Below are 24844 nucleotides of genomic sequence, written 5' to 3' on the forward strand. Positions count from 1 at the left end.
GTAGCGGAAGCTTGAAAGGCGGAAAACATGGCCGCGATGGCTGGCTTGGTTACTTCTACCAAGGGCTCGGGGAGGCTTTGCCATATTCTCGCCGGTGTGAGGAAGGGTGCTCGTGCTTCCGGTGTAGGTAAGAGAGAACAGATCCTGCCCAAACCTGGGAGAGAGCTGATCTCCATCTCTTTAACTTAGTGGCCCGCCTTCTGTGGACTGGGATAGGCACATCTTGGAGATGAAAATTCAAAAGATGCAGTGTTTCCATGCACGACAGCGCAGTGATATGAAAAGCTTTACTTTTTTATTATTATTAAGGGAATGTATTTTTATCTAGCTGCTAAAGTTACATACCCTTTTCTTTTTTAAAAGTGGCAACCCCAGCTGGGTTGCCAATGGATTTTCTGCATGAGCTTTGGGAAAGAGGAAAGCAGGCAAGCATGCAGACATGATACAGAAGAAGTGGGATATTCAAAGCAACGTTGTAGATAGATTTTTTTTTTTTTTAAGTTAGAGACTGTTATTGCATAGTTTTGATGTCGTGGTACCTACCAACTCAAGCCCGCAGAAAGAGTTTTCAAGTGGTTCAGCAATGCTTCCTTACTGATCCTGAGCCCTCTATGGATCTAAGTTTACATGGCCACCATGGCATCAAAGCACAGCATGTGCACATCACAATGTTTATTTGAAAGCAAGTTCAGTAGAGCTTCCTCCTTTTGACTTCTAAACATGTGATGTCATTTTTTAGTTGAAGTCAGCAGTACAGTACTGCTTATTGCAGCATGTTGTTGTTGTTGTTGTTGTTGTTGAGTCGTTAAGTCATGTCCGACTCTTCGTGAACCCATGGACCATACCACGCCAGGCCTTCCTGTCCTCTGCTCTCTCCCGGAGCGTGCTCAAGTTCATATTCATTGCATCGGTGATGCCATCTAGCCATCTCATCCTCTGCCATCCCCTTCTCCTTTTGCCTTCAATCTTTCCCAGCATCAGGGTCTTTTCCAGTTACTTTTCTCTTCACATTAGGTGGCCAAAATATTTGAGCTTCAGCTTCAGTATCTGTCCTTCCAATGAGCAGTCAGGGTTGATTTCCTGTAGGACTGACTGATTTGACCTCCTTGCAGTCCAGGGGACTCATAAGAGTCTTCTCCAGCACCACAGTTCGAAAGCATCAATATTTATTTATTTATTTATTTTTATTATTACATTTGTATCCCACCTTTCTTCCATCATGGAACTCAAGGTGGCTACATGGGGTTCCCAGGTGGCCTCCCCTCCAAGCACTGACCAGACCCAAATCTGCTTAGCTTCAGCAAAGTGGCTGTCTCAAGTGCCTTGAGGCTATGCCCTGGGATCAGCGCTCAATTCTTCGGCGCTCGGCCTTCCTTATAGTCCAGCTCTCACAGCCATACGTTGCTACTAGGAAAACCATAGCTTTGATTATACAGACCTTTGTCGGCAAGGTGATGTCTCTGCTTCTTACTATGCTGTCTAGGTTTGCCATAGCGTTCCTCCCAAGGAGCAAGCATCTTTTAATTTCATGGCTACAGTCGCAGCATACTGGAGATGATATGCCAACTATATAGCTGTCATTTTGTGCTTTTTATGCATTCATTTGTGTGGCTGCTAATAATGCGTCCTTGTAAATAAGCTCACAAGTTATTAGCCTGCCATTGTTCTTACTAGTCTGTACTTTCATACTGGCTATGGAGGAGGGCAGTGTAAGAGAGTGGCCTGTTTCTCCTCTGCTAGGCTGCTCTCTCACCTGCATGGGATTCCTTGTCACCTGTGCCAGCTTGGTGAGTTTTAAAATACAAGGCTGTGCCAATGTCAGTGTTTTTGCCTGAAACAATTACTACTGCTGCACCCTCAACCTTCTTGGACCCGTAGGCACAATTGGGAACTTGAGAAACTGCTGTGGGCAGCACTACAAAATAGCTCCCATGGAGGATGTGGGCTACTCAAATAATGGCTGCTATGAGGGCCTGGCTAGTCAAAAGAGGTGTGGGGAGAGAAATGTTGAGGCTAAGGCCTGGAAAGGAGGGGAAAATAGTGTGACAAAGGGATAGAGGGATGAGAAAGAGAGTGGCTAGAAGCTTCAAGGGGGGATAAACAGTGAGGTGAAAAGGCGGGGGGGAGAAATAGCAAGACTACAGACAGGTTATCAAGAGAAACAGTATGATGAAAGGGTGAGTTGGAGAGAAAGAGCAAGGCTAGGAAGAGAGAAAAAAAGGCTAGGGATGGAGAAGGGAGAAAATGGTAAGGAAAGGGATTGGGTTGAGAGAAATAGTAAGGCATTGTGTAATTGCTAGAAAGTTGTATTTTCATATGTATAGGCATTTCATATGCATTCATTGCTATGGGTATATACAAATCCATGTATACATATTCAAAAAATGGGAAATGGGTTAAAAAAAAGCTTTCTGGGTGCCCATGGGTGCCACGTTGGGGTCCCCTTCACGGGCCCCATGGCACCTGCGGGCACCATGGTGGGGACCCTTCCTCTATGCCTATCTGTTAATAGACTATACTGAGTTTCCACGTAAGTATTTAAAAAGGGAGACAGCCCCTTGGAAACTATAACATCCATTCTCTGATGTCAGGGCTAGCTTCTTTGCTGGGCTACTTCATGCATACTTTTACAAGGTTTTGTGTTTTTCTTTCCAGCTATATCATGGAGACGGGAGTATAGTTCACACAACGAGGTGTCCAGTAAGGCAAACATGGTAAGATATTTTGTGTTTTGTACCTAGTATACAAGTCAGTTTGCATATTTGCAAGTTTTCTGAGTCTAAATGTAGGATTAAAACAAAACTGTTGTTTGAACTGCACTTTGTATAGTCCTGAAACAAACAGCATATGAGCCAATATAAAATGACTAAGATATAAACAGGAAAATGTTTCAATTAAATTCAAGGCTGATTACCAAAGATTAATCATAAACATTGAAGAAAACTTGTGTGAAGTCTGGCTGCAAAATTATAGTTTGTATCGTCTGCAATCTTAATTTATATAACCTGAAAACTATTAGAAGAATGGTGAGAAATATGAGTTTTTATTTGGCAGAATAAGAAATGAAAGAACAGGTTAGAAAATGGTGCTAAACTCAACAGAGAAGGACAAAATGTCAAACGTTAAATATTATAAAGCCTCTACACTTGTGGGAAGAGAACAAGATAGTACCTATATAACACACATGAAAGATCCTGGAGTTATAGCAGATGATGCCTTTGTTCATATTTAGCAATCCTGTCCAGGCCAGCAGTTGTGGTTGAAAATAACTGAAGAAATTAAAATGCAACTGTTTACAAAGTGGATCCAATATATTTTTATATTTTAATTGATGAAGTGTTGTACTTGGATGAAGGAGACTATGTTTTAAATACTTGCTGAGCCATGAAGCTCAATGGGTGATCTTGGATCAGTCACTGCCTCTCATCCTAACTCATCTGACAGGCCTGCCTTGAAGAGAGGAGAAAATAAGAACCTTATGTATTACTGCCCTGAGCTTATCGGAGAAAGGATAGAATGCAGGTCTGCGAATAGAGGACTGCGCGTATATGTCCAACCATAGCTTTTTACTCTTGATAAGACCGCGGTAGAGAATGGCAAATGTTTATTCTAGGGTGTTACGCAAGGGACTGGGATGTAGCTAACATGGCAAAATGTATTAGACTAGGTGCAGGTGTATGAGAGGAGACAACTGGAAAGTTTTATTGAAGATGGCTTTTGTTCTTGCACTATTAGAATGAAAAGTTCAATCATGTTGAACCACGTGTGGTTTTTATAAATAAATTTAATTAAAACAGAAGCAGCCTTCTGCTTTAGTTTTAAGGCTAACTGTTGGTTTTAGAGTGGACCAACTCCTAATTGGAAGCCTCAGTGGCTGGTTTGTCTGGCATGTACATGCAACATACTTGTGCTAGAGTCTGATACAGCACTACTTTTAGTGCTAAATGTTGCAAGCTGCTTGCCCTGTACAGAATGCCAGGGTCTTGCTTGTTTAAATGGTCAGCAGTAAAACATGGCGAGTTGAAAGAAGCTACTACTAAAACTGCTTCCGTTTCAGCCTGTACCAATGGAAAATCCCTATAAGGAGCCTCTTAAAAAGTGTGTCTTGTGTGGGGTAACTGTTGACTACAAGAATATACAGGTAAAGTTTTTTTATATTTTTGTGTGCTGTTGAGGTGTATTATAGAAAGCAGAGGAAAACTACACGTAGGTTCATCAGGGAGAACAATACCATACTAGTACACTTGTCTGCTCTCCTGCTAGTGACAAAAATATACTGCTTCAGGGTGGTACTCCTTGATAATCCATCTGCTCCTTTCATGGGACTCCACTCACCTCCTAGGAGTGCTGGAAAGATTAGTGTTATCGACAGAAGATATAAAGTCAGAAATATACCTAGGGAATGGATCTGCAGATCAAGTTTTTATAAGATAGCAGAAAGGCCAGTTCACATGGCTGAAAATGTAAGTTGTGCGCTGAACATAAAACATGATCTTTCACTTAAAATAGGGTGGGTGCATAAGGATTGTAGGAATCCAGCATATTGCGCATGCAGTTGAATATGTGCTTGCTCATCATGCCAGTTATGTTTTTGATGTGGTAAGAGGCATCACCACCTTTCAAGTACAACGAGTTAGATCCATTTCTACATTTCACTATGTAAACTCTTAAGTCTAGGTGAATTGAAGACAGGTAGAACATGTATAGAAGCAGCATAGCATTTTGAATAAAACAAAAGATGCTTCTTGGTTGTCCACTACAGACACAATGATCTGGTTTGCATGATACAGCTCACTGTAGGTTAATTTACCCGTGGGGGCTGTTGTGTTGTGCCGGGCGCCCAGCTTGCCTTGTCATGTGAACTCAGGTGCCAGGTGTTGTTTGAAGGTTAGACAGCCCTCAAATAACCCATGGCTTGTTTTAGGGTTACTTGAGGGTTGTCTTAACTCTCAAACAACCCCTGCCGCCTGGGTTTGCACAATATGGCAAGCTGCGTACCCTCAGGCGCCATACAAAAATGGTGCCTGTGGGCGTCCACCAAGATGCACACCGCCCCACAGAGAAATTAAGCCATGGTGGGCTGTTGTGACATGTGAAAAGCCCCAATGTCTGATTTCCTAACTATGACTAGAAGAACAGGAGTGTCCTGCAGGCGTATTTGTTCCTTGTCCCTCTTCTATGCAATGTCCCCCCCTTTTCTGTCTTTACAGCTGTGGTGCAGTCTTTTTGCTATCATGATTAGCTCAAAGTACAGCTTGTAAATCCACTTCTAAACCATGGTTGCAAACAATACTTTGGAGTTTATTTACTTCATTATTTTATTACATTTCTGTACTGTCCAACAGCCAAAGCTCTCTGGGTAATTCGCAGAAATTAACCATGGTAATCAAATATGCCAGCAGACATAATGTAGTACCATAGTAAGCTCCAAAACAGGAATGGTGGAATTTGGATGTAAGTGGCAGTGAGTCAGGAGGAAAGCAGTGTATGAGCCGGGGGGTGGGGGGGTGGGGCTCCTAATCTCCTAATTGTAGTTAGATCAGGTAGCATTTTATCTAAAATATACCTTTACTTCGGTATGTCCTACAACCAAGGCTGTGTTTACACTTCCTGGTGGGAGTGGGGGTTGGAGTGAATGTTATCTGACTGGCAGGGGCTACACAACCAATAAGAGAGGCTTCCACCTGCTTCCTGTGAAAGTCCAGATGCACCTGCATTTCAGGAGCATGCCTCACTGAGCACAATGGGAGTTACTTCTGAGGAGACACTAATGGGTTTGTGCAGGGATGGGAAACACCCCTTGACCGGGGTCATGGTGAAAGACGCACCCCTGGGCAGGGCCAGAATACCCGAGGTAAATGCAGGGGTTGGGGCACACAGCAACTATATGGCCGAGAACCCGACTTAAGGAAAGGAATCGGACTTTAAGCAGTCTCAGAAAATCCGTTTTTCCCATAATAAGCTCTGGGGTGGTTGCTGGATGGCCACAATGATATCTATTGACTTCAACACGCAGCCAGCTCGGAGTACATCGGTGGTGGAAACAGGCCCCAAATCTCCCCTACCTACCCCCTCCAGTCAAGCTAATTCATCAAACCTATTGCAGTTTTCTTTAGGATTTCCACTTTACAGACTTTCTTCACCTATGCAGACCAGAAAATACCTGGATTTAAAAATCTTATATTTGCGTTAGCTAGTAGTACTTATTCTGCTTTAAAGAATGTATAGTTAATGTGATTAATTGAACTGTGGAGAGATGTTACAAACACAGGAGATTTAGAAAATATCAAAGATATTTTGTTTGATATTTACTGATTCTGAAGATTTAAATACTGTTTTTTCTCCAACAGCTTTTATCACAGTTTATTTCTCCATACACTGGTCAGATCCATGGTAGGCATATAACAGGTATGTAACAAAGAACAAAACTTTAGCAGTGCTATGTCTACTGTTCTGTTCAAAGCTAATGTTTTTCACTACTTTTAAATTAAGAATATTAAAATGGCCAGCTACTCATGAATTGTGTAGCATTCTAAGCTATGTTGACTCAGATACATGCTTCCTAAAACTGAAATGGAGATATAACTTTAATTAAAGCGTTATTTTCTTTCAAAAGCTCCTTAGGGTGCAGTCCTATGCATGTTTAGACAGAAAAATGTCCTGCAACTTCCAACATTCCCTAGCCAGCTGGCTGGAGAATGCTTGGGAATTGTAGGGCATTTTTCTATCTAAATATGCATAGGACTGCACCCTGGAGGGAGCAATCCTATGGCTGCTAGTCAGCGGCTAGATGGCCATAGGACTGGTCAGTTCCCTGAGAACTGACCCCCACCCCCTCCCGCGTTGCCTAGTAGGCAGTGCAGAATGGCACCACGCTTGGAAGAGGAGTGCGGAGCGGCAAAAACAGGGCGTTCCTGGGGGCATGTTGGGGCGTGTAAGTTGGAAATGCTGGTGCAACACATCCTATGTGATGTCCGGCTGCTGCTTCCCACGGCTAGACAGCTGAAATCGGCTGTCTAGCCGTAAATGAAGGGCAGCTGAAGCGCAGAGGAGATGATCCCCTCGGTGCTTCTCCTGCCCTGCAGTGGATAGGTGGTTGCCTCCAAGTTTGGAGGTGGCCGCCTATCCTAATAGGATTGCACCCCAAATATTTAACTTGGGTTCAGGTAGGAATTGAGCATTTGAATGACTGTTTGGTGTCATAGGTTTATGTGGGAAGAAACAGCGGGAAATCACAAGAGCTATTAGAAGAGCCCAAACTCTAGGTATGTATCCTTTTAAAATACAGAAGTATTTCATTTTTTTTAAGGCTTTGTTTTTAAAACATTTGAATTATTATGTTGCAGGATTCATGTCGGTTACATATAAGGACCCAACATTCCTCAGTGACCCTAAAATATGTAATATCAAATATCCAGAATAAACTGTGTTAATTGTGCCTAATAAAACTGTTTTTGTAATTGGTCTGTGCTCATTACTTATAAATCTTAATAAACAAGCTGCTAACACTGCTATAATGAATCTATTGTTATTTCCTGTTGTACAGAGTACAAAGCAAACTGTTAAGGCTACATGCCCTGTTAACAAGCATACAGTATTATCATGTGAATGACAGAATGCTTTGCCTTTGCAGTAGTAAACCTGATTTCTTCGGAAAATATAGGCTTGTTTCTTGAAATTGCACCAGGCGTTAGTAAAATGCTGCTGTTTAATATGTAAGATGGCACACGTGCCATTATGCTCTATTATAGACATCATTACTTGAAAGTAAGTCTCGCTGTGCTCCATGGGGCTTACTCACAAGTAAGTGCAGGCTTAGTTACAAATCTTAGCTCATCTATGTAGTATTTTAATAATAAACAACGGTTTGAAAAACCCAAGTATTAGAAGACAAGTTAAAATGATATCGTGAATGGAACCTTTATATTAACATTTGGCCTTTTTCCCTATCAGCTGCCTTGTGATAAGAGTTTGGACTCCAGTGCAATTACTTCACCTTAAGTAGAGCATGTTACTTAAAAGACGAGATATATTGTTGCGGTCTCAGTCCAGTACTTCTAGAAAACAAATACCCTCAGTATGTTCTGTCCTTCTGCCTTCCACTAGTGATAAACCCACAGAGGATAAGCTGGGGAAGGGGAACCTCTGGCCTGTGGGAGTTCCCCCTCAGGCCCTACCCCCTATCCCAGCACTGGAGAAAGGCAACCTTTCTCTAGCATGAGGAGTCCCTTCTTCCTTGCACAGAAAAGCATGGAGCAATTGCTCTGAGTCTTTCTGTGCAGAGAAAGGAGTCCCTTTCTGGGCAGCCTCTCCTTGCCCCTCTATACATAGGAAAACAGATTCCTATGATGGGGGGGGGGGGGGCTTTCAGGAGGGAAGGGTACGTCTCACTGCGTCATCCAGTCCCAGGAGTGACCAGGAAGTAGATTCAGCACCTGGGGTCAGAACAGTTCCCCACCTCTGGGATACGCAAAGCAAAATCCACTGAGGAAGAGCAATTTGGACTATTTAGTTTTCCCCAAATTGTAGGGATCATGCTGGTTTAAATTTTGATGGCTGGATTTTTGTATCTGAAGGACTTGCTCAGATACCATGAATGAAGGGGGAATGGTAATTATGTAGGCAACAACTGTTTAGGGTGGGGGCAGAAGAAATCCTTTATCTTGGAGGGATTAGATAGTTGGAGATAATGTATGTTCATCCGGCTCTTTTGTTACATCCTCATCTGGTTCAGTGTTACTCATAACATTTCTTTCTTGGTCGCTGTTCTCTTGGTCTTCTCGAAATAGCTTTCGACGAAGTTGGAATGATCGTAGCCTTTTGAATGGCTTTGGTCCACTTGTACTCACAGTAGCTTTTCGCTTAATTACCTGCCTTGTTTCAGCATCAGGAAAATTACTTTCTTTGAGCATTAAGGTTAGCTGATCCATTACTTTGATGTTGTGGTCAATGTTGCAGCAGTGCTTAGACATCTGTCTTCCTTTTAAAGTAACAATGCTTGTTTGCAGTCCAGAATTTGGGAAAAAGTTTTGCAAAGCTTGACAAAGGAAAATATTCTCTTTTGGTTCATCTGGGTGACTTCTATACTTTCCTGAAATAGATAGAAAAACTGAGGGGAGCTTTCAGGCTAGAGGATATTTTCATTTGATATGGCAGCCATAGTAGACTAAAAACCTTATTTGCATAGAATGGCAGCTGCTTGGCCTTGAACTACACTGGTTTTTTTCCTAGTGGAATGGTAGATAACTGAACATCTTTCATCATAGGTACTAGATAACAACAACAACAACAACAGCTTTCACATCCTCTGGTTCACTTTACTGGTTAAATGTGAAAATATAAAAGTTGGCGCTTTTACAGGAACAACAACTAAATCTGAAAATACAATGGAAATGGATACCAATGGCAATACATGGATGAATGTCTATTAAGAGTCAAAAGAGCTCTACAAGAGAATGCATTGATTTAAAATCCCAGTATATATGTTGGAACTCCACCTATCAGCGGGCCAGAGCACAATTTAGCTGGGGAAGAAGCTGCATGGGAATGACGCCTTCTGTGCACCTTCCTCTCCATTCCAATCATGTTCTGGCCAGGCTGCTGCATAGCTGTTTGCTGGGTTGTCCAGAGTGCAGTTAAGATCGGGGTGGGGAGGCATATGGGAAGGGACATTCCTGTGTATCTCCTTCCTACTGCAATCTTGCTCCTCCCAGCGAACAGCTAAGCAGTGGGCTTGCGGAGAGGGGAATTTGGAGGCTTGGATACTCATGGCGGGCTGCATTTTAAGGTCTCCAAGGGCTGCTCACCTGTGCTCAAGCCCAATATGTTTTTTTTCCTTCTCTGCACTGATGGGTCCTACCTTTCTTATGAAAACAAATGTTGAATGAGCTGGGATCTTGCCATATGAGCTTATCCGCCAAATAATCTAGAACCGAATTTATGCATTTTACAGTATTACAGCATTTTACAAAGCTTCTATATTGCAACACCTGGCTGCTTAAAAACAAAACCAGGTGGAGAGCTTAACACAAAAAGCACATTAAGGGGGCAGTCCTATGGACTGTGCTCCCGACACTGAGGACTCTGAAATCGGAGCCCTCCATCTATCCACAGTCCAGCTGGCAAGACCCAGGCAGGGCAGGAGGAACAACGGGCAATTTTGCCTCCTGTTCCTCCTTAAAAAGCCAATTCAACTAGGTGAGCCTTGTGAGCCCATCTAGCTGACTTACTGGTGGTGGGTGGTTACAGTGAGGGAGAGGCTGTAGGATCCTGCAGATCCATGCCTCCCCCCTCCCCACCCCCTGTCTCACCCCCTTTTGCCCTCCCTGAAGAGCAGCCACTGTGGTGCTTGCCACAGTGGGAGGGAGGGAGGGGGGGGGGAATGGCCCGATCTCAGATTTCCCATCCCGAGGTTGTTGCAGTGTCTACGGCCTTGGCAGTGGGAATTCCCCATATCTTATGGTCTGTGGGATGCTTTCCCAGAGACCATAGGATTGCTTTGTTACAGCCGGTTAGTGCTGTTTGCATTTTAGATCAACCCATGTCTAATCTTGGATACGCTTCGTTTAATATCAATTAAGGATTAAAAAACAATTTCCATAGATTTTGTTAAGACGAATTCCAAAAGGGTGACTCTTGCAGCAAAACCAACAAAGAATGGAATACAGCTGATGTCACGATTTAATCGTGGGTGAGAGGGCCGACCTGGCTTGTATCGCTGAGACTTGGGTGGGTGAGCTGGGTGGAGTCAACCTGACTCAGCTCTGCCCACCTGGGTACTCAGTGCAGCACCAACATAGGTTGGAGGGCCGGGGGGGGGGGGGTGTTGCCGTGGTTCATAGAATTTCCATCTCTATCACCAGGAGACCACTCTACCTTGGAGCGGGCCTTGAGGGGTTGCACTTGGTGTTGGGCCATAGAGACAGATTGGGGATGCTGCTGGTGTACCTCCCACCCTGCTGCCCAGCATCCTCCCACCCTGCTGCCCAGCATCCTCCCACCCTGCTGCCCAGCATCCTCCCACCCTGCTGCCCAGCATCCTCCCACCCTGCTGCCCAGCATCCTCCCACCCTGCTGCCCAGCATCCTCTCTGACTGAGCTGGCAGAGGCAGTCGCAAGTGTGGTGTTGGAGGAACTCAGGATGGTGGTTCTGGGTAACTTCAACCTCCATGCTGAGGCTGTCTCCGGAGTTCCAGCTCAGGACTTCATGGCCTCCATGACAACCATGGGGCTGTCTCAGTATGTCATCAGCCCAACACATGAAGCAGGGCACACCCTTGATTTGGTTTTTGCTCCAGCTTGTGAGATGGGTAGTCTGAAGATTGGGGGGCTCCAAGTAACCCCATTGTCATGGTCAGACCATTTCCTAGTGAGATTTGGACTTGCAGCATTACTCTCCGCCCGCGGGGGTGGGGGGCCTATTCGGATGGTCCGCCGTAGGAGACTGATGGCATCCAATGGATTTCTGAATGCTCTTGGGGATTTTCCAGTGGAGAGAGCTGGTGATCCAGCCGAGGCCCTAGCCTCACTGTGGAACAGTGAGATGCGGAGGGCCATTGACATGATCGCACCTGAGTGCCCTCTCCGGCACTGTGGAGCCCATTCTGCTCCCTGGTATACTGGGGAGCTGCAATCAATGAAACAGGCTGGACGTCGGCTGGAGCGCAAATGGCGCAAGACTCAAAGTGAAGATGACCGAGCACGCTCGAGAGTGCATAATCATGCCTACTGCGTGGCAGTGCAGGCAGCAAAGAAGGTTTATTTTGCTGCCTCCATTGCGTCCTCAAGTAGCTGTCCAGTGGAGCTCTTCCGGTTGGTCTGGCAGTTGTTAACATCTTCCCCAGTAAATGAGGCCCTGGTCCTGTTGAGGACCCGCTGTGACCTTTTTGCATCGCACTTTGAGGACAAAATCGCTTGTCTCCACAGTGACCTTGATGCTGTTGTTAGTGCAGTACCAGTCAAGGTGTCTGATGCCACCATCTGCCCGATTTTGTGGGATCAGTTCCAGTTATTACGGCCTGATGATGTGGACAAGATGCTTGGAATAATGCGACCGACCACGTGCCCTCTTGATCCCTGTCCCTCCTGGCTAATAAAAGCTAGCCGGAGGGGTACGACTTGGTGGGTCCAGGGAGTGATAAATGCTTCCCTACGGGAAGGGGTGGTCCGTGCTGTCCTTAAGGAGGCAGTAGTGTGGCCACTCCTGAAGAAGCCCACCCTGGACCCAACGGTATTAGACAACTACCGCCCTGTCGCAAATAACCCTTTTCTAGGGAAGGTACTTGAGAAGGTTGTGGCGAACCAATTGCAGGCACTCTTGGAGGATACTGATTATCTAGACCCATTTCAGTCTGGGTTTCGTTCTGGTTACGGGACTGAATCAGCCTTGGTCACTCTGATGGATGACCTTCATTGAGAGAGGGACAGGGGGAGTGCAACCCTGTTAATTCTGCTCGATCTATCATCGGCTTTTGATACCATTGACCATGATATCCTCCTGGATCAACTGGAGGCACTGTGCTACAGTGGTTCCGGTCCTACCTACAGGGCCAATTTCAGAGGGTAACACTGGGTGACTATTCCTCTGCCCCTTGGCAATTGAGCTATGGGGTGCTGCAGGGTATCATCCTGTCCCCAATGTTGTTTAACATCTAAATGAAGCCGCTGGGAGCGGTCATGAGGGGATTTGGAGCTAAATGCCATCAGTATTCTGATGACACGCAGCTCTATCTCCCTGTGACATCTGAATCAGGAGAGGCTGTGCAAGTCCTGAATCAGTGCCTAGACTCAGTGATGGGCTGGATGAGGGCCAATTAACTGAAGCTGAATCCTGGCAAGACGGAAGCCCTGTGGGTGAGTGGTTCCTGGGTCTGGGAGATAGGCTCATTGCCTGTTCTGGATGGGGTTGCACTCCCTCTGAAAGATCAGGTCCATAGTCTGGGGGTACACCTAGATCCATCATTGTCGCTGGAGGCCCAAGTGGTCGCGGCAGCTCCGAGTGCCTTTTACCAGCTTCGGCTGGTTCACCAGCTACGGAGCCATGGTGAACTGTGGTCAAGCAGGGATAGCTTGACCACGGTGGTACAGGCATTAGTAACCTCAAGCCTGGATTACTAAAATGCTCTCTATGTGGGGCTGCCCTCGAGGCTGGTCCGGAAGCTGGAGCTAGTACAGAATGCAGCAGCTCGGCTGTTGTCAGGAGCTGCCCCTCTTCAGCATGTAACTCCTTTGCTGAGGGAACTGCACTAGCTGCCTATTGGCTACTGGGCCAGGTTTAAGGTATTAGAACTAGTGTACAAAGCCCAAAACAACTTGGGACCAGGATACCTGAGAGAGTGCCTGCTTCCCTACCAACCTGCCTGGTCACAGGTCATCAGAGGGCATGTTCCTGGTTCCACATGGACCTCTGGCCCAGTTGGAGTCCACCAGGAGAAAAGACTTCAGTGTGGTGGCCCCCTTCCTGTGGAATTCCCTGCCTTTAGAGGTCAGGCAGGCGCCAACATCGTGTTCTTTCTGGCACCTCCTGAAGATATTGTTCTTTCAAGAGGCCTTCCTTGCATGACCAGCCGTGGTTTGTTGAATCCCACTTCATTGGGATTTGTCTTTTTTTAAAAATGTTTTAACTTTTTTAACTCTTGTTTTATTCTTATGTTGTTCACCGCTCCGAAATCTTCTGATGAGGAGCGGTATATAAATATTGTAAATAAATAAAATGTCTCTTTCCTACAGGCACTCACACCACAATGGATTATTTATACTTCTTTAAGGAGCCAGAGGACATTAGATTGTTTTACCACAATAAGCTGGAAGTGGTTATCACATTACCTGCAGCTTGCATCTGTTCTTTTTTTCTTCTTACTACTTGTCTTAGTTGATCTACTTCTGCCAGCAGATTCTCTACTGACCTTTCACTATCCACTACTTTACTGCATAAATTCTGTGAAAGAAGAAAACGGACACTTCTGTCGAATACTGGATTCTTATCGTTACCTGACCATTTTTTAAAAACTTAAGCTTGACACTGATCATTTGACAGCCTTTTCCAGTTCAGCCACTTACAATTACCGGGAAAAGCTACATTACTAAGATTGACCAACTGCCCATCTAGTCTGGAACCATACCTATGACAGGGAATATTAGGTTTTCATATGGTCATCAGAAAATGTGCAAATTTACTCCCATATTATGAAACTTAGACTAAGCATGTCCTCCCAGTGCTGTAGCTCACAGGAGCAGGAATACTGGAAGTACTCAGGTTCCCTTTCTTTTCCCTTTGGCCTAGGGCTATTCCTGCACTGAAAACAGGCAGCCATAGATGTAGATTGCACAGCCCATATGGATCTGGATCCCCCAGTTGTCCTTGCTAACCACTGTGGATGAATGGAGGAGCAGCCGAGGTTGAGGGACCCACTATGTTTACTATCGGGACCAGATGTGCTGATACAACACATCTCATCTCCTAAATAAGAATGTGTGGATGTGCCTGCCAGAAGTTAGGAGAGAATTTGCTCATAGATGACTTCAAAACGAGCAGCTATCCTGGCATACAGTTAAAAGCACCACGATAATCATGCGTTTATCTCCAAGATGCATTATATTACATCTGAATAGGGCCCAAGTTAATGAAACTAGATATCTTAATTTATGATATCCAATTTCAGGACACTTTTGCCTAAACATGTATTTATATTCTGTGTTACCAAATTATTTATTTTGTGTTTTGCATTGCTGGATAAAAGCTCCATGACACGTTTTCCAAAAATGTATAACTTACCTTCAGTTCTTCCTGCAAAGTAGCATACATTTCATTAATCTTATGAACCTCTTTTAGAGACCCATCTTCATTAAAAAATTCTGACCTTTTGATACAAAAAGAAACCTCAAATGTACTATTTGCATCTAACATTTTTAATAAAATGGATTTTGAAATATCTAAATTTCAGTATTATAAGTATGGACACTTTAATATAACCTTAACTGACACAAAGCTATAAAAACAAGTTGTAGACCTTAAGCACTGAAGCGCTATTCTGGCTGAAGATGTCTCTACTTAAAATATTAGGTAAGATTATTTTAAATTAGGTTAGATGCAAACTCCAGTGTAGCTACTGTTTTTTGCTAATTAAAAATGTGCAAGTTTACACATTTCCTTGGTGCACATTATACAGTCTTCCTTTGCATGCTGAAGACTTCGTCTATTGTTTATTTGCGCCTTCCAATGGTGAACTTGGTGTCCCAGAAATGAAGCTAAAGTGAGGCTGCTGAGAATGAGGGAGGTAACAGCATGCTCAGGAGAGCCTTGATATTTGCTGAAGTACAAAAAAGAAAAATGTAAACACAAAACCAAGAAGGAGCAACACCCCTGCCCCCCGGAAAAAAAACCCCAGGCCAATGTGGACTGAGCATACTCTGCCACAGAATGCTGAGTGTCACTTGGAAAAGATTAAGAGAAAACCCCAGGAAGAACGGTGAACTGACTTGCTTGAGCCCCCAACACGGGTGGAAAGCTTGCAGCCCTCCAGGTGTTTGGACCTACAACTCCCACCAGTCCTAGCCAGCATAACCAATGGTGAGGGATCATGGGGGCTGTAGGCCAAAACTTCTCAAAGACCACATCTTGTCCACCCCTGGACTAATAGTTTATACTATCCTGAAGGAAGGCATAGCTGGAATCCTAAACAGAAGCACTCTTGTTAAGGGTATGGGGTGTACTGCAACATTTTGTTGGAAGTCCCTTTTGAGATTCTGGGATCATTTGAAATCTATGCAGAGAGCTACAGGAAATGCCATACAAAATATGAAAATACTCTTTTCCTACCTGTGTTTTGTAATTGTTCTACAAAAGCCAGAAGAAATACAAGATCCAGACACAGTTCGGTAACCTTGCTGTTCTGCCATTCCCAGGTTGGCGACAACAAGTGGAACTTTCTGGAAAAGACTTCAGAAAAGCAGAAATACAAGAATATAAATATCATGGGAAGTTCTATTAAATGCTTCCTGTCAATGCATAACTAGTCTGCCATTCCACTATTAAGTCTTAATACAACTTAGGGTGCAATACTATGGACCCTTGGAGGACATCTATGGGACCACAGGATTTTGCAAATCTCCCTCTCCACCTGTGGAGAAGGGATTCTGCCCTCTGGAGCCTCTTCACAGCAATGGTGGAAAAGTCTCCCACTGCTGCCGCAACAGCGGACACTGCAAAAACTCTGAAGGGTGGTAAGTTGGCCCTGGCATGCTTATTTCCCCTTCCTGTTGGGATCCATGGGAATGATTTTTTTTTTTTCAAAAAAGAGAATGACCAAGTTAAAGGGGGTGGGTGGGGAAGGAAAAATGCAATTGCCTCCACTTCTGCTCTGCTAGTACAGGCCCAGCAGGACTTTGGATTTAGCATTTCATGGCCATGGAGTCCCCTGATCCTGTTGGATTGCTCCTCTGGTCCTGTAAGATTCAACACTGCTCAGCCAGAAATAAAAACAGAGAACTTAAGGCTTTAGAGATACTTCATTTCTATAGGAAAAATATAGCAGAAACCAGAAGTACAATGCCACCTTACAGCTTCTTAGTAAAAACTCCCTTCAAATACCTGATACCAGTCACATAACTATGGCTTTCAGCCAAGAGGGTGTATTTAATGAAGGCAACCTAAAAACTAGAATTCTTAATGCTCAGATACAGCTTAATAGTTTTGGACAACGTTGTACAATCACGTCCAGCCTCCCAGTGTTATGGATATAACAAGACTCTGGAATAGAGTGAAGAAGCCATCCTTACTCTAACAATATTGTTTTATCTCTAGATTTAAAGAAACAAGAATTGGTTCCCAGATTACATCAGTTCTTCTGCTATACTTATAGGAGGAGGTTCAGCACCGGTTTTCGCATATACCTAAGGTCCCCAATGTAATACCTATGGGTACCAATGTGCCCACAAATACCTCCCTTGGCACCTGCCAGACGCCATACCTCTCCTGATTTAAAAAAAATAGCTTTTTTTAAGAACTGAAAACCTGAGGCATTCTTAGAAAATAAAAACTCTGAGCAGCTGCAGCCTAGCAGTTCATTTTGAAACATGGCTAGAAAGAAAAGTAGGCCAGCTGGGGGTGGGGGAGGGAGAACATCCAGGGGAACTAAAGGAGTATTTTGCCTATTTCTTGTTTTGGTGTGGGTATGTGTTAACTGGTCTGTTTCGATGTGGCGTGTACTTTTGCCTGGTGTGTGTGTTTTGCCCGTGTGTTTCTCTGAGTACCACCAGTTTGCCTGCTGTGCAAAGGGTATTTTGTTATGCTTTGTGGGTGCGAATACATGATTTAGCATTTGGTGCTCTGGCTTGTATTGTTTCTTGGCCAAATTACTTGTCTCAGAGCCTCATCTGTCTGACTTCAGTGAAATCAGCGTTGGAGCAGAAAACTGGTTTCAAGAGTGTGTTTTGGATCTGGGACTCCACGTATACCTTCTATTCAGGTTCTTGGGCAATTTACTTTTCCTTTAGTCTCACCAGCTTTGCCTTTTGGGAAATTGGTGTTTTGTGACTGGTCCAGCCCACCATGGCAACCATTTTGTAAGAGTGGTGATGACACCACTGAAATCTGAAATGTTCCCACCAGCCTGAAAAGATTGGGGACTCCTGGCATATACTATGTAATGTAAGATCCAATAACTTATGGATATGAGTTAAGGCAACTTACAGGTTCTCAGACCTACATTCTGAAAGAGATGACACATGGTCACAGCTGAGATCTGTTACACCAGCTTACATGTGGGTCATTCATGCAAATATAGAGGCCAGGAAGACTTCCACCACTTCAAAATGTAATCCAGTGTAACATGCAAACCAACAATCCTGAACAGCCATAGGCTTCTATAGGACCATCATAAGCCAAATTATGTAGAGGGTTGTAGCCAGGGATAGCAGGAGTAATGAAGGGAAATTTCAACTGAAAGAAATAATTTCCATTACAAAATTTCCTCTGAATTTCAAAGGAGGAATACAGATAGCTTGGAGGATAACACCAGCTCTCGTGCTTATTTTGAAATCTGGGAATTCCATCCACAGCACTAAAATTCTATAACCATCACCTTAGGGGGCTGTTTTTCAGCTCTTATACTAACTGTCACTGATGAAGGCAGAAGCCAAAACGACTGACAGAAAATAAAGAATATATACTTATCCCTGTTTTGCCAATTTTTTTACATTCTCTCTCTCGCTCTCTGATGGAAAGGAATAAACTGAAGAAATGGATTACCTATCTTTTCTTGAGTTCCAAAGGTTTAATAAAGGATAATGAAGTTTAACTTCATTAAATCTTTTTTGGCAAGGGTGGGGAACATGAGACCTTCCAGATGTTGTTGGACCACAACTTCTAGCCAGCATAGTCAATGGTGAGGGATGACAGCAGTTCAGCAACATCTGGAGGGCCATAGATTCCCCATCCTTCTTTACGCCCAGAATTACTATGGAAGTGAACGGAGAAGGAAGTCGTACAGTTACTTACCCCTCTTGTGGTTTATGCAAGGCATATTCAAGTTTGTAAGTGGATGAACTTGAAGAAGTTACGCTGGAAGTTAGTAACAGAAAAACAAGGCCCTGATTTGACAAGTACGTCTGTAAATGCCTATGAAGGAGCCGCTCTCTGAATGTCATTGACTGGTCAGTATTACGCCTGAGTTTGTACCAGCCTACCACAGCCTGGAAAAGAAACAGCAATCTGAAAATTAGATATAGCTTCCTTAAATGAAATACTGCTCCAAGGAACAATAAATCATAAGAGCCAGGATTACAGGTACAGGTGTTCCTTCACCAGCAGTGGTATCTAACCCAGGCTTGAAAATAAATCCACATAAGTTACTACCTGTCAAAATGTTTGCTAATCTGCCTGCCCATACATATTTTTGTTTCCCATTCAGTTTCAAAAGTAGTTTGCTGTGTGGCATAGGGGATGGGGTGCAGTTCAAGGAAAATTATGCCTGAAGTGCTCCTGGGTTTACACAACCAACTTCACAGTTTCTTTGGATCCTGGCACGATGCATGTTTTTTAACCATTGCTCCAATTTCTAATTTGCAGAATGCAGCTTTAATTTATATACACAAAGAAATGGGAAAAAAATTCAGGGCAAGACAGTAGGGGAGTGGTGGTTGGGGGAAAGAGGACAAAAGCTGTGATGCTTTTTAAAAAAACTGAAGGTGGGTTGATTCAGAACATGCACCTTTTACTCAAAAAAATTCCAGAGCAGTTAAATATGATCCATTACTTAATCAAAGTACAAAAGCACTGGTAGTTGGGGGGAAATATTCATTTATTTCAAGGAAGCTTGTGCAAGAGGAGTTTCTGGTACATTGTGTCCATAATGTGAAGGATTTGCCCACATTGTGAAGGCAGTGATTGGCGGTGCATTCCTATGCATGTTTATTCAGAAGTAAGTTCCACTGTATTCAGCTGAACTTGTTTGCAGGTAAGTATGTACAGACTGCAATGCAAGACTAGTCATACTTGCTGGGAATAAGTCCCATTAAATTCACTGGGACTTATAAGTAAACAAGCCTAGACTTACTTATAGGTCTAACATGAATCAGGTTATGGGGAATTATGTAGGTCTTTAAATAAAACAATAGTAGCTGCTTATATCCACACATTTCCTTGAATCAATTCCAGTGAAGAAGTTAATTCTAAATGCAAACTACCTTTTTACATCCTGATAATATTTTCTTCAGCACTGCCTCATTCAATTCCCCAGTGGAGTTGTAAAAGCTGGAAAAGATGATGAATTAGAGGACAATATAAGTACTGATTCAAATTGCTTTACATATTAAATTGTCGTTTACTAGGGTGTTACTGAAACTCATATAGCAAATCAAACACAAAGCATAATAAAGATAATAAAAATAATACTTGAACAAAAAATATAGAAGCCTAATCCTTTGAACCTGGGGGAGTGGACAAGGAGAAGGCCTCTAAGGAGAAGATACACAGCATTCTCTACCCAGAAATGATAATCACGGTGTTTGTTTCACTGGATCTTCATCTATATGCATTTCTGCAAGGGGATAAGTGGCAACATTTCAGTGCAATAACATTTTGGGATGGTAGACCGGGTCACATATTGTATTCTGGTTGCATCTCAAACAGTTTTATAGAATCCATAAGTATACTATTTGTAGCACTGTATTAGATGAGGAAAGAAGTTTAAAATGTAAGTTTAAATTATTTTAAAATGTGCTTGGAACTAACTGTGCAATCCTATACATGTCCACTCGGAAATAAGTACCACTGAGTTCAATGGGGCTTATTTCCAGGTAAATACATATACACCTGGGAGTAAGGCACCTTGAAAAGGGGGCTTACTTCTGAGTAGAAATTTATAGGATTGTGCTGTTAGCTTTCCTTTCATGACATGCTGTCATGATCCAAAGGTTGGAGGGGCTTCAGTATGCACACAGAACTCCCCATGCAAACAGAGGCTTTACCATTCACTTTAGCATTAAATACATGAGGCAGCCCTGCTTGTATGCTGAGGTTTGTGTCAAGAGAACAACATAACCAGAGTTAGTATTGCCAGTTTTAAGGAACCAATATATCATCCATATCCAAGTATTTCATAATTTATAAAGAAGCATACAAAACAAAATCCAACAATGTGTTCAAAAGCAGGTGCAATATTTACTAACCTGAAGGGATGGTAACATGGAATGTGTTTTTGTATATCTGAAATTAAAAAAAAAACAGTTTACTTGTCCTGAATGCTTGGTGTAGACATCTGCATATTCTTTCTTATATGATCTAAAAATAAGGATTCATAAAAAAATTTGCACATTATTATTTATCGTACCATCCTTTACTATAATCATGTGAGAAATGTCTGTCTTCATGAGTATTATTTTGATTTTTGCAAGATTGGATTTAGTGTTCAGTCATAACCTTGCATGACACATTCTCTTTTAACACTAAAACTGTGGATAAGCAAAACCTCTTAATATTGAAGACCTCTGAAAAGAGAACATACAGCTGGATCCTAGGCCTACTCAGAACTTTATAAAATTAAATGTCAGGGATACACAGAAAGAAAGAAAGAAAGAAAGAAAGAAAGAAAGAAAGAAAGAAAGAAAGAAAGAGAGAGGCAATCTACTGTTCTGGGAGATAGAGCAAAATCAAAGATACGGACAATTTTTCTTCTGTGAACACTTAGGGTAGGCAATCTTTTTGGAGCTGGGGGCCACATTCATCAAGATCACGGGGGTGGGGGTTTAGGATCACTATTAGCAGTGGAGAAACCACAATCTTCATCAGGATCACTGGGGAGAGGCTTTAACCTTCTCCCACCCTCCAGTGATCTTGATCAACATTGCTGTTTCAGATTGATAATAGCCATCTGTTCCCAGGCTTCCAGCTGACGGCTGATCAGCTGGGCGGTGGGGAAAAGTGAGCATGTTGAGGGTTGCCCACATTTGGTGAACACAATCAACTGCATAGCAGAATAGGCAGCTCCTAAACTACGGCCACGCTTGTACTTTCCCTAACTGCTGATCTGAAGAGCCAGGAAAGTAAGGGACTATTGTGAAGATCTTTAGAAGCTGAAAGGCAAAAAAAAAAAGAGCTTACACAGCTAAAGACAAGGAGATCAGACAGGTGCGATTTCAGTAGTGTGAAAGAGTTCCTCTGGCTAGGTACCTTGGCATGGATATCACATAATGATTACACAGCAGCACAAAAGCAATGTAGCACCACCACTATGTGCAAAAACACTGGTGCAATCAAGCTCTAAAGATACTGTTTATGTAAAGTATTGAAAGATTTGTACTCCATTTTTCCTCTCCCTGAAAACCACTGTAAAACAGCATGCGCCACTCCCATTTCATTGCCTGTGCAGTACAGTTTCCCAGTGATAATGGTAAAAGATTTAAATGGTCAATTGAAAAACCATGCATTAATAAACCTTTTGAGACAGTTCAATCAACTGACTTACCAATTGTATAAACAACTTCAACATCATCCATTTGAGAGTCAGTAATGCTGTTCTTAGCTTCACCCTTCACGTCCCCAAGGAGGAAGCCTTCCTTTGTAAGCAGAGAAGAGGGACATATCAAAACAATACAGGTGCTGGGGAATGTCAGGATTGCCAGTTCACTTAAAATATAAACCTACATTCTGGAAAATGATTAGAAGATAATTTTAAATGAATACAATTCAGTTATAATAATATAAATAAGCTTGCAGAAAGGTGACTATACATTTTCTAAACAAAATAAATATAATACAGCAATTGAAGGATATAACTTGTTCAAAAAGAACAGGAGGAACAGAAAGGGAGGTGGGGTTGCACTATATGTGAAAAATACATATCTCTGCACAGAAATACAGGAAGATGAGCTTAGTAGCCCCATCGAGCGCGTCTGGATCAAAATAAATGGAGCAAAGAATAAAAGGAACTGGTGGTCGGAGTCTACTACCAGCCACCCACTCAAGGAGAAGACGAGGATGAAACTTTTGAAAAGCAAACAGCCAATGTTTCAAGGAAGCATGATGTAGTAGTAATGGGGGACTTCAATTTCCCCGATATTTGTTGGGAGACAAATTCTGCAAAACATGGCCCCTCCAGGAAATTCCTGACTTGAATGGCGGATAACTTCCTCCTACAGAAAGTAGAGGAAGGAACTAGAGGATTGGCTATCCTTGACTTGATCCTAACCAACAGAGATGACTTAGTAGATAAAGCAGCAGTTACAGGAACTCTGGGGGAAAGCGACCATGTTATACTTGAGTTCTTGGTTCTAAGGGAAGCAAAAGCCGAGTGTAGTCAAACGCGTACCCTGAATTTTAGGAAAGCTGATTTTAATAAACTCAGAACAATGATCAGTAAGGTCCCATGGCAAGCAACGCGAATGAGAAAAGGAGTCCAAGATGAGTGGGAGCTTTTAAAAAAGGAAATTCTCAAGGCACAATTACAAACAATTCCAACAAGAAGAAAAGGTGGAAGACAACAGAAGAAGCCAATGTGGCTTCACAAAAAGCTTAGAGATGACCTGAAAACAAATAAGCACACATATAGGAAGTGGAAAGAAGGCCAAGCAACAAAGGAAGAGTACAGGCAGGGTAGCACAGAATTGCAGGGATGGCGACAGGAAGGCTAAAGGTGAGAATAAGCTGAGGTTAGCGAGGGATGCTAAAGCAACAAAAAGGCTTTCTTCAGCTACATGCATAGTAAAAGACAGAGGAAAGAAATGGTGGTTCAGCTATTAAATAAGGACAGCAAAATGATAACAGATGACAAAGAAAAGGCAGAGGTGCTCAATTCCTACTTTGGCTCAGTCTTCTTCCAAAAGAGGGTCTATGACCTCCCCCCCCCCCAGCAAAGACGAAGTACAGGCTGAAGGGGCAGGATTGCAGCTTGCGATCGATAGGCATATGGTCAAGGAACATCTCATTACTTTGAATGAGTTCAAATCTCCAGGGCCAGATGAACTGCATCCTAGAGTAATAAAGGAACTGGCAGAGGAACTCTCAGAACCTCTGTCTATTCTCTTTGAGAAATCATGGAGGACGGGTGAAGTGCCAGATGACTGGAGGAGAGCTAATGTTATCCCTATCTTCAAATAGGGTAAAAAGGAAGAACCTGGGAAGTACAGACCAGTCAGTCTGACATCAATCCCTGGGAAAATTCTGGAGCAGATGATAAAGCAATCCATCTGGAAGCACCTTGAAAACAATGCAGTGATTACTCGAAGCCAACATGGATTTGTCAAGAACAAATCCTACCAGACAAATCTGATCTCATTTTCTGATCAGTTTTCCTCCCTCGTGGACTGTGGGAATGCTGTGGACTTCCTCGACTTCCGCAAAGCTTTTGACAAAGTGCCCCATGATATCCTGATGAGCAAACTAGCTCAAAGTGGGCTAGATGAAACAACGATCCGGTGGATCCGCAGTTGGCTACAGAATCGGACTCAGAGAGTGCTTATCAATGGGACCTTCTCAAACTGGGGAGAGGTAATGAGCGGGGTACCGCAGGGCTCAGTCCTGGGCCCAGTGCTCTTCAACATTTTTATTAATGACTTGGAGGAGGAGCTGCTGGGAATGCTGATCACATTTGCAGATGTCACAAAATTGGGTGGGATAGCTAATACTTTGGAAGACAGAAACAAAATTCAAAGTGATCTTGATAGACTGGAGCGCTGGGCAGAAAACAACAGAATGACATTTAATAGGGATAAATGCCAAGTTCTGCACCTAGGAAAAAAAAACCAAATGCACAATTACAAGATGGGGGATACGTGGCTCAACAACACTACAAGCGGGAAGGATCTTGGAATCGTTGTCGATCACAAGCTGAATATGAGCCAACAATGTGATGTGGCTGCAAAAAAGGCAAATGCTCTTTTGGGCTGCATTAATAGAAGCATAGCTTCCAAATCCCGGGAAGTACTAGTTCCCCTCTGCTCAGCACTGGTTAGGCCTCATCTGGAGTACTGTGACCGATTCTGGGCACCACACTTTAAGAAGGATGCAGACAAGCTGGAGAGGGTTCAGAGGAGGGCAACAAAGATGATCAGGGGACTGGAAACAAAGCCCTATGAAGAGAGACTGAAAGAACTGGGCATGTTTAGCCTTGAGAAGAGAAGACTGAGGGGAGATAGGATAGTGCTCTTCAAGTACTGGAAAGGTTGTCACAGAGAGGAAGGCCAGGATCTCTTCTCGATCATCCCAGAGTGCAGGACACGGAATCATGGGCTCAAGTTACAGGAAGCCAGATTCCGGCTGAACATCAGGAAAAACTTCCTGACTGTTACAGCAATACGACAATGGAACCAATTACCTAGGGAGGTTGTGGGCTCTCCCACACTGGAGGCG

The 24844-nt window shown here is 43.3% G+C and overlaps 2 protein-coding genes across 6 annotated transcripts in view; one reads left to right on the plus strand and one right to left on the minus strand.

Moving 5' to 3' along the window:
* MRPS18C (mitochondrial ribosomal protein S18C) lies at positions 1-14933 on the plus strand. 5 transcript variants are annotated; one of them, XM_084855465.1, is made up of 6 exons: positions 1-127; positions 2656-2714; positions 4058-4141; positions 6351-6408; positions 7206-7265; positions 13729-14933. In XM_084855465.1, exons 1-6 carry the CDS (start codon positions 28-30, stop codon positions 13872-13874), a joined length of 507 nt encoding a protein of 168 aa, XP_084711591.1. In that variant the 5' UTR covers positions 1-27; the 3' UTR covers positions 13875-14933. The 5 variants fall into 5 exon arrangements, with proteins under 5 accessions (XP_084711591.1, XP_084711593.1, XP_084711590.1 ...); XM_084855467.1 differs by lacking the exon at positions 13729-14933 and adding an exon at positions 7347-7907; XM_084855464.1 differs by lacking the exon at positions 13729-14933 and having other exon boundaries at positions 7206-7460.
* Positions 7506-24844, minus strand: part of ABRAXAS1 (abraxas 1, BRCA1 A complex subunit) — a 21730-nt gene continuing 4391 nt past the window's right edge. Inside the window, exons 2-9 of the mRNA XM_084855463.1 lie at positions 21963-22053; positions 20668-20704; positions 19684-19750; positions 18497-18690; positions 15818-15937; positions 14774-14858; positions 13825-13936; positions 7506-9091 (exon numbers count right to left, since the gene is read on the minus strand). Coding sequence (XP_084711589.1) covers positions 8673-9091; positions 13825-13936; positions 14774-14858; positions 15818-15937; positions 18497-18690; positions 19684-19750; positions 20668-20704; positions 21963-22053 — 1125 coding nt within the window. The 3' untranslated portion in view covers positions 7506-8672. The remainder of the gene's footprint in view (positions 9092-13824; positions 13937-14773; positions 14859-15817; positions 15938-18496; positions 18691-19683; positions 19751-20667; positions 20705-21962; positions 22054-24844) is intronic.

Source organism: Heloderma suspectum, chromosome 5 (assembly GCF_057233095.1).
Source record: "Heloderma suspectum isolate Gila_16-S chromosome 5, 16-S_ref, whole genome shotgun sequence".
In the NCBI taxonomy this organism is placed as follows: domain Eukaryota; kingdom Metazoa; phylum Chordata; class Lepidosauria; order Squamata; family Helodermatidae; genus Heloderma; species Heloderma suspectum.